This window comes from Cephus cinctus, unplaced genomic scaffold (genome assembly GCF_000341935.2).
Source record: "Cephus cinctus unplaced genomic scaffold, Ccin1 Ccin1_scaffold1310, whole genome shotgun sequence".
Taxonomy (NCBI): Eukaryota; Metazoa; Arthropoda; class Insecta; order Hymenoptera; family Cephidae; genus Cephus; species Cephus cinctus.
The window spans coordinates 154,063-164,099 of record NW_014333737.1 but is presented as its reverse complement, the minus strand read 5'-3'; the positions used below and the strand labels follow the sequence as shown (position 1 = coordinate 164,099).

General features: G+C 44.0%; 1 protein-coding gene across 11 annotated transcripts in view; it reads left to right on the top strand.

The window, feature by feature from the left end:
• The window catches only part of LOC107272900 (lachesin), a 105,902-nt gene that overhangs the window by 78,996 nt on the left and 16,869 nt on the right, over positions 1–10,037 (top strand). For 10 of the 11 annotated variants that reach the window (XM_025090168.1, XM_025090167.1, XM_025090166.1 and 7 more), the window contains 4 exons: positions 414–503; positions 7,387–7,490; positions 8,074–8,281; positions 8,400–8,555. In XM_025090168.1, the coding sequence (XP_024945936.1) occupies positions 414–503; positions 7,387–7,490; positions 8,074–8,281; positions 8,400–8,555 (558 nt within the window). The remainder of the gene's footprint in view (positions 1–413; positions 504–7,386; positions 7,491–8,073; positions 8,282–8,399; positions 8,556–10,037) is intronic. The other variant, XM_025090171.1, reaches the window with a different exon arrangement.

The window sequence follows — 10,037 nt, the reverse complement described above, 5'->3', positions numbered from 1 at the left end:
ATTTTTAATGCTTTATAGATGTTAATTCAGATGCGTCACGTGTCGCGAACGACTCTCTCGGGCTCCTGGTAGCTTCCGGGATGTTCGATTTTTTATATGGGCAACGATATTTCGTAAAGCACCCCACATAACGATGTCATTTCGCATTGATATATATTACCTATAAATACGACTTTATTGTGTCTCCAATGTTTTGTTTCGAAGATATTAACGGGACAATTCGTCATGGGATATTTACAGTGGGGAGACCGTTCGCTGGATATTCATGCTCCTCGCGTAACCGTCGGCCAACTCAGGACGAAGCTTCAATTAGACTGTAATCCCCGTAGGACTCAGGAATATTGAATCGAACGCAAAAATATTCTTCTGATGGCTTCGCGATACTAATTGATATTAACATTTATTGATTGCAGGACGTCAAGCCAGGAGCCTCGCGGGATGTGGAAAAGTAGCCAACCACGTATCGCACGACGGATCCACGTCGGAAGATCATAGGGGCAACGGTCAGTTGAAAAATATGACAATAAAGTCCAAGCACAATTAACACGTGTAGCGCGAGTCTCAATTTAATTGGGAAAATTATTTTCGAAAATCGAATCTGCACACGGGGTACCGACTTCGAGCATGGTATACCATTATACCGACATAACGCTGAACTACCACGGCACGCATCGTGTTAACGACTGCAGCCAGCCAAGTCATGAAATGGACCATTTCGCGTGGAGGCTGTATCATATGCGTAAATATAATTCTAGCGGTCGTCATGCTCTTCCCGCTGTCCTGAACCAGCCGAGTGCCGCGAAATAACGCGCGTTAATCACCGTTGCACGTGGAAACATATTGCGAAAAAAAAATTTATTAAAGAAAAAAAAAGTTCGCTAAATTATAGCTAATTCCTCTCATAAATGCCCCCGCGTCCGAGGCACCCCCGTGAAATCCAGCAATGGTCATTAAACAACCTGCTATTAATTAAAATCATTCGTTACGCGCATGACGAGTAATATTCACGTAATATCTTTTTCATACCTTATACACACCCACCGACCATCCTCCCCGAGTAAATAGACGAGCACATCCGCTTTTCTCTCGTAATCGAGTAAGGAACGTGCTGCATACGTCCCAGAGTATCAGAGCACGACAGGACCATTATGGGACTGTGGGGGTGCTGGGGGGGTTAAAAAGGGGAGAAGGGTGGAATTTGATGAGAATAACAGCGAACATGCTTTCATAGGGTGAGTCATCCTCAGTGGTAGGAACGACTGTCGGGATTTCAGAAGTGAAATTAGTACGTGTCGTAGTTTGAAATATTCCAGGGCATAAAAGCCGGAACAAGCATATTCCACCCCCGAGTCAAAGATTCGCCTTTACAAAGTCTTTGTCTAGGCCAGGGCGTAGAGCACCACCTGCCGCAGAGTAACTTTCGGCATGCAATGATTCCAAGTGCTGCTTTTATTTGCTTCTGCTTAACCCCGCCGATCCGTGCCTTACTCGATCCTAAGTATATTTGCCTGATCTACCTTACCGACAGGTACACTGCGTGTCTGCGACATGAACCGTGGACGCGAATCGGGATAAATTTTACTCCACCCTCCAGCAACCTTTAATTACAGATCCTGACACGTTTGCAATAACGATATCGATAAATACGCCGTGGCATGCCGGAGACTCGACTTGACTAATGAAAATAAATGTTTCTAGACTTTTAATCGACACTTTTAGTACCCAAACGATATACGTCTTCTGGAGTAGATACGCACGTGGCTGTAGATTTCCTTTTCTAGGAGGATCTCCGAGGGCGAATCTCGTCTGCCGCTGTAACCAGCGAGCAACTTCGACGGAGTGAAAATAACGTTCGAAACTTTATCGATAACACTTTGAAATTTTCACAATTTTACGTCAGTCACGCCAGTCAGGGGATTCCGCGTTTGGGAAGCGAAAGGGGCCAGAAGTCGAATCCTATTGGTAAACGCAACTCGAGTAACGTCCGACACCGGTCGCGTTTCACGATGCAATTATCATTGTGTCTATCGTCGATACAGTCAAGACAATAAATATCGCCGAGACTGCTGACAATCGCGGGAGACCTGGACACGTAGACGAGCTGTATTTATACGAGTGACGTATTGCCGTCTGTAAGGGCGTTCTCAAAGCACTTGAGCCACTTTGTATCTTCTAACACGAGCTATTTAGATTGGGAGGTTGAAGGCATTGATTTTGCACACCTTTCGCAACTACGTAGCCTTGGCAACCAACGTCGTAACCAGTCCTGTACGTGCAATATACTTCAGGAGGCACTTCGGCATCTACCGGTATACTAATACCCAAGGCTAAAGTGCTGATGCATGTCCAATTCGTTACACAGGGTGACGCAACGAGACACATTTTAAAAGATTTTCAACAATTTTACCATAAACTTTTATCGTATCGGTCAGACGTGATTGAACGAGGTCGAGGCTGCGCCGGAAAGCGCGTAGCCTGAGCTTGCAAGGAATCACTGAGAAGCTGTTCGGTAACGTCGCCGTGCAACAGCAGAGGCAACGGCAGTCGGTTGAGGATAGCGAAGACGAAGCGGTCGGTCGCCGTCATGAATATGAATGAGACAGGAAGTAAAATAATCTCTCGTCGAGAGTGTCGGCCGGGAAGGGAGAGAGAGAAGGAGTAACGTGTTCGCCCTATTTCGATTTTTATCATTTTCACGTACGAGCAGCTTTCAGCTGGAGACGTGAAAAATGCCTCGGGGAATCGATGAGTCAGACAGTTTCGGCGCGATGGGAATCGTTCGTTGTCATTAGACGAGGACGCGCTCCGGCGGAAGTGAAAGGAGCAATAAATGCACACAGCCAACAGCTAAGTAACGAGCGTTGTATCCGACCATTGAGACAGCCATTCGAATCCCGTCTTGATATCAGATTTAAAAGGGACTTTATTTACACGGTGTCTAAAGTGACAAGCAGTGTTAAGCTCCGTTCCCAAGTAGCGACGCCCGTATTTCCCGCACTACGTGGGAGACGCCAGACACTGAAACGCCATTCCTTGCACCTAGCGCAGTGGCAAATCGCTTCCAGATGGGGAAAATTAAATTAGTCACGGCTACACTTATAATTACAAGCCGACTCCGCCATCCTCATTCGCGGCCACAGTAATAGCAGTAATTTTTCCTACGTTAATTTCATGCAAAACTTTCCGGTTCCGCCTGTCGCGATTCTCTAATTGGTCGTTTTGCCACCCTGATATACGAATACCGGACATACGTATATATGTATACGTACGGCTATACAGAATAAGCAGAAAAATAAATTGAATGTCGTACTTAAAATTTACTTTGCTTTAATTACTTGCCAGGCAATTCCTCTGCGGCGTATTTTATTACGAAGAGACCCTTGCTCGATATCCGGTAATTAAATATAATAATCGATCTCTGAAGTTTCATTGTTCGAATTAACGAGCGTCGATTCAACAATGTATCAAAGCTTTGAAATTCATTGACAACGCTCCTACGGATTCGCTTGTATCGAAAGTCACGTGCGTTAGTCTCGCTCGATGTTCAACTGCTCTATTAGCACGCTTGGCTCCCAGCGGTGGGTCGCAGCTGCAGTGACGCGCTAATCGAATTCTTATCGTCGAGAGGAGCGTTGTTCGCAGTGAGGAATCGGACCGATTTCAAATTATCAGGAGTGAATACGTTAGACGGGATTTCGGCTTATCAGACGGAGGCTGCAACTCAGAAAGGGATTATGCTACTTCCCACGTTATGTTCCCTTAAGCGAAATAAGCGGCTTACCTTCCACATACTTAGGTTCAACGGTCTACAACCATTCTCGATAACTCTCGGCGGGCTCTGCTCTCCTATCTAGTCACGATAAGACATACGAATCGACAGTTTGGCGACAAGACGGAGCACAGTCGAGGCGCTGACTACGATAAGCTTTTTCCAAACGCCTCCAGAGACTGGGTAATTTCCGAACGCGTCGCTGCTCCCTTTTTCCACAAACGGTCTGGTACTGCATAGGTATACGCAGAGAGATTGGAAAATAACGTGGCTCAGCCATGCGGGATCTCGGCTACCCTTCGGATGTTTTTGCGGGAATCCTCGAAAACGACTAAATAAACGGAAACCGTGAGTGTCACGTAAGTGGATGAGAATAGGATGATAAAATTACTTGGCTTTTATTTTAATGACAAGCGCGCATTTCCTGACAACCACTGGATGTCCAGTGACAACCGGAAATTCAGGCTCGAGTATGCTCGAGATACGCTATTGTGTCGTTGATGTCCCGTCGAGTGAAGCTGCTCGTGAAAATTTAAAGACAAGCGGATGCGCACCTGTTCGTCTGAGAGTACCGACCGTATCAGGATCCGACCTCCTTTGGGAGCTATTTTACGTGCCCTTCATTTAATCAGGATAAAAGGAAATCGACTTGACAACGTATTCTCCCTCGACCGATTTCGCCAACCTTTTTTTTTTCAAATGAAAAATAAAACGGAAACTGATCCTTGTTTTTTGCTTTGGAAGAGAGCATTCGTTTCCTAGCTGTGTATACGTGTATACAAAACATATGCATTTTATGCGGGGATTATATATTAACGTGTTTAATTCCCCGTTATAATATATTACCCAGAATACAGTGCTAACGTAAATTCTCGATTTGGAAAATCGATCTCGACGACTTTGTTCTCCATACAATCGAAATGCCAAGAGTTCGTTAGCGTTCACGGAATTTCTGCGACACATTGGAGATGCACGAACCGACAGTAGTATTTAATTAGTGCATCAGTCTCGTTTTATCGTAAAGCAGATACAAATACGCAATAGGACATTTAGCATGTCGTATTCGCACTCACAATTAATTGCAACTATAGTTAGGAAGTTCGGGAAGCTAACAATCCAGGATTTTGATTGTCAGCTTCAAAATGTAACTATTGAAAATTCGCATAAACCATAGCGACTACATCGCCAATTACCATTGTAACAGAAATGTCTAAATGCAAAATTCTACGGTATAATTTGCCCACGACTAACCGTCGAGTATGTTGCCTAAACGTGTTTGCGAATTATGGAGATATCGTAAGCACGTGACTGACATATATACCAAACTCGAAAGAGTTTAATCCGCTAAAATTTTAGACTTTCGCGGCCAATATTATCATTAATACTCATGGAAGCCGCGTCTGTGTTCAGCTTCGTGCCGACGTTTCCCAAAGGTTTCAGTCTGCATCGTCAGGGCTAGGAGGCTCCGATACCGAAGCTCCCTGTTGCCAGGAAGTTTTAATATACCTATGATTGCTCACGGGGATCGGTGCTTCAGCTGATCATAAGTTGTTTAGCTGATCAGCTGATCAATTAAAAAACCCGGAGGACGGTGTGCCAAATGGGGTTTACTTGATTTCTCGATCCCTAGAACATCGAACGACAGCTGAGGCCACATCCCTACCAGGGTCAGGGTGTTCCCATCCTGCCCTTAAAAGACTTGGAGACGTCTCCGTCGGGTACTTTCCTCAGAATCGTGCAGATTCGAGCACCTCGACCTCAACTGAACGATAAAAAATCTTCCGAGAGCATTGGCGTGACTGGACGAATCAACCCCAGGGCGTAGCTTCTGATCGTCACGTCACAAGTTATATATATATAACCATATATTGTAATATATTGCTTGTGAAATGTGTGCCCATTGCCAGTGGCCGTTGTACCAACGTAATAAATCCATCCATCGTGCACCCTCGTTTCGTTCTTCTCATACGAAAAACTAGCTGGCTGCGAGACTCCCGAAACTCAGATTATTATTACAAGCAGCAAGTGCACCGGCATTTCGCTTTAATCAGAGCTCGTTAATCAGCGGCTGCCAATGTTCCACCGGGCTAATGAAGTCTAACGAGATTTCCAAACGAAAATTTTATCTTTATCTTTGTCCTGTCAAAACAGCACGATACGACTATTTTCATTGACCCTGCCAAAAAAGAAGAGCAAAACAATCATCTTTTTATTCCCTATTCAGGCACTTCAACCCATCTGTGATATATTGTACCGTTCGAATAAATATAGCTGGTGCTACTGAAAAAATAATAAATTCCAAAATACACCCGCTACCCACAGCACAATATTGCTCAAATAAACTCCATTTTATTTTTCAACGAGGGTAAAATCTCTGGATAAGCCAAAACTGCTTTCGCAGATGGAATATCCTGAAAAGATATATATTTGAAATTCGCAAAAAAATAGCGATTTCATGTTGACATACATATATGTCGAGTACATGGTATGTACAATGGATAAGCGATGCAGTTCGATATATCGGTACAGATATCGCAAGGGAGTACCGACGTACTGACATGGAACTTAAGTATGTACAGTAGATATGGAAAATATTTCATTCGTATATCCGGCAAATATCGGCGGCTCACAATATCTTGAGTAGGGATTGAAATATCGATTTGGAGTGTAGCAGAGCGTGTTGTGCGGAGGAGAATGGAAAACCTGTTGATTTGAAGCAAAATAGGTTACCGGAAGTAGTAGGTTCACTTCCTTTCACGGTGGTAACGGGAAAGCGGTTGCTCGAGGGTGGATCTTGCAAAGCGTCAAGTCCTCCCAAATCGTTCCTGCTTCTCTTCCTCGGCACGAATGAGAGAGACTGGAGGGAAATAAAAAAAAAGGAAATGAAGAAAAAAAAAATTAAAAATCCTACAGACATCAAGTCATCCTTATTTGCCTACACGGTCCAGCAACGTAATTGTTCAATTGATTTTACGAAACTTTTTTTTTTCTTTTTGCGTTATATCTAACCGGACTGTAGGAGCAATCAATTCTCGCCTGGCTGTGCATCATAATTACGATGTTCTTTCTCATTAACGAGGCCGAGGAGTAACTTTGCGAAAATTCTCTCCTCTCTCTTTCTTTCTCCCTATACACGTGGGTACTATCGTAAAGAAATGGGGTGTACAATTATTTATTGATCGCAGCAGTACAATACAAAATTACTTCAGCCAAGCAAACTACGTCTGGTCATCGTTATACTTAGCCCATAAATAATTCAAATTTCCCGCCTCCTAAGAATTACAATTAAGACTCTTAAAGCAGAGCGCGTTAACCGTAATTGCCACAATAACATATTTCATCTCTCCTAAATCTAGGCCTCGTTATTCTCACGCGATACGATACTCAAGTATCCATTGAATTACGGAGAAAAAAAATGTAATCTCATCGTCGATACCAGCATCGCAACCAACGTGGTAAAATTGATGGACCATCGTTAACAAGTAATCTGTATAATAAAATCTATCCGAATCCGCCAATTAGCGGTATTCACTAGCTCGTTAATAAATTGACATCACAAGCATCATCCCTCATGATAAATACGATATTTACGATCGGATCCCACTGTATGCCAACAGATGCGCACGTACCAAGATTCGCCGAGCCAATACCGAACGTGACAGTGAGCGTAGGAAGGGACGCGTTGCTATCCTGCGTCGTGGACAACCTCCGAGGTTTCAAGGTAATTATAAAATCCAATTAACGAACCAATCGAAAATCCCGACTTAATGTATTAGCAGGGCTTTTTTTAATTTGCTAACAAAAATTTGCCCCTCATACGAGCGCAGCTGGAAATATAATTTAACGAGCTACGCGGGCGAAAATTGTGTGCACGATGCTTTGCATGACGTAGAGCCACTCAATTATTAAGGAAATGGAGATTGTTAGGTTGTCACAATGAGAAACGGGCTTAGTCGTAGCATTGAAAAGGCATTTCACGTGACGTATTACCCGTCAGCGAAGACTGAACGACGTATTACGTGTTCCTGGCTAACAAATGATCCGATCATTTACCTGTGAAGAAGCGTTTCTTCGTAGAACCTGAGATTCAAAAAAACGACTCGTCGATACGCACTCGGCGTTTATCTATTCACGTTCCGGATGTCCTTGACGCAAATCGCGAGCGCCTTGTGTATCTGTAGAAAAATTGTACGGCTCGTGCCTGGCTTTGGCCTTTGTCAAATCGTAAATCAAGGAAGGAACCTGGAAAGGTGGAGCTTCGAGCGGATCTTCAATATCTTACTCTCTTTGATATTTGATCTCAGGTGGCCTGGGTCAGGGTTGACACTCAGACGATTCTTTCGATTCATCACAACGTGATTACGCAAAATTCACGTATTTCACTTTCGTACAACGATCATCGCTCGTGGTACCTTCACATAAAGGAAGTACAGGAAGTCGATCGCGGATGGTACATGTGTCAAGTTAATACCAATCCCATGCGAAGCTGTCAGGGCTACCTTCAGGTCGTTGGTACGTACAGACAAAAAATTTTGTATTAAAAGAAAAAAAAAAAAAAATAAAATCAATTAAGTGCCCAAGTCGTCACTACGAATTTCCATGAATACTAACAATATACTTATCGTGACAGTACCACCCACTATCATCTCCAAGGAAACCAGTACCGATATGGTAGTGAGGGAGACGTCGAACGTGACTCTGACCTGCAAGGCAACCGGATATCCGGAACCTTACGTAATGTGGCGACGGGAAAACGGAAAGGAGATTAATTACAACGGCGAGATGGGTGAGTAAATAGAAATTAAAAATAAATTTCCACGCGTACTTCCGTAATACGATCAAACGAAAACTTTCTTTCAACGTAACCAACGACTAATTATAAATTGCCAATATCAATAGACGACTGCATTTACTCGGATTCTGCGATTATTGCGAATCGAAAAGCGTGATAATATTTAATCAGGCCTCCCGGACCGGGTTGCTTTCCCTCAATTTATTCGAGCCATCCTTGATACGCGTCTGACGCACAGGGCTTTAATCCACATCGTGAGAAATGATAGCAACGCTTACGCTATATTGCTGGGATAAAAATGAAAAACTACCAGGCTGCATGTAGCAGCGCTCCGGATCAGTGCTAAATATAAATGGGAACGGGAAAAAAAAAAAAAAAAACTGAAAAAAGTCGATCCGCCCCACACAGCCACATCTAGCGCCTATAAGCATTTTCGTAAAATAAATGTCCTACGGACGGTACATAGATAAGTAACCCAATAAATAAAATACTTGCTTTACCCGGTCTGGCGAAGTCATACCCAATTTTTGTTAAAAAAGAAAAAGTGACCCTTTTTCATAAATAAAATATAAGCGTCGGGACAATTCGATCGAGTGTTCACGATAGTCCGCGAAGAATTGCAAATTGAAGCAGAGAACCCAAACGACTGGCAATCCACAGCCTGCCGATGATTGGTATCTATACACTGTACACGTACCGCATATAGAAAACGTCGTGTTATTCCGACATTCCTAGTTTCGCAGTTGCCATCCATTTGTCTGCTTGTCAAAACACGGGTGGGTATCGCGTGAACAGCGCGAGTAAAAGTCTGTCATTAGGCACGTGTTAGCTGGTATCTACCTTAGGAGAATGGGAGGGTAAAACGAGGGTGAGATCGCTGTAATTGAGTTTCCTACCCTTCTAGACGCATAACCGGATAAAGTCACCTGTAAATAATAAATAAAACTCCGAGGCAACCCCCAGAGTCGGCACAAAGGATAAGCAAGCGCGCGGAATAGTCTTGTACGTTGGAGGACGGCTCAGACGCCACGGCACATCGCTGGATGCTAATCCGCCTTTAATGGGTTGAAAGGTCACCGGGAAATCGGGCCTATCAAACTTTAACGTAGCGAATCAATAAGGACGAGTCGATTGCAAGTGAAAAGACGTGAGTGGATTAAAAGTAAAAATGATCAAAAGAGAGAGAGAGAGAGAGAGAAAAAGAACACGGCAGTATCAAACGATCGTCCAATCCCGATAAATCAGCCACCCTTAAGGACGGGAGGGTAGCAATGCGTCACTGTTCGCAGGAACAATTATTAGCATAATTAGAGGAAATATTGAACGGGCAGCAGTATGCTCCGAGCGTAGACCGTTACTAACTGATGTGTTGGCCTCTGGGGCCCAAGGGGCGCCTAACGCCATTACTTGCCGCCTGATAGCCTCCAGACACCCTCGCGCAGGGTGTTCCCACACCCCCGAGGACTTCCAACCCCC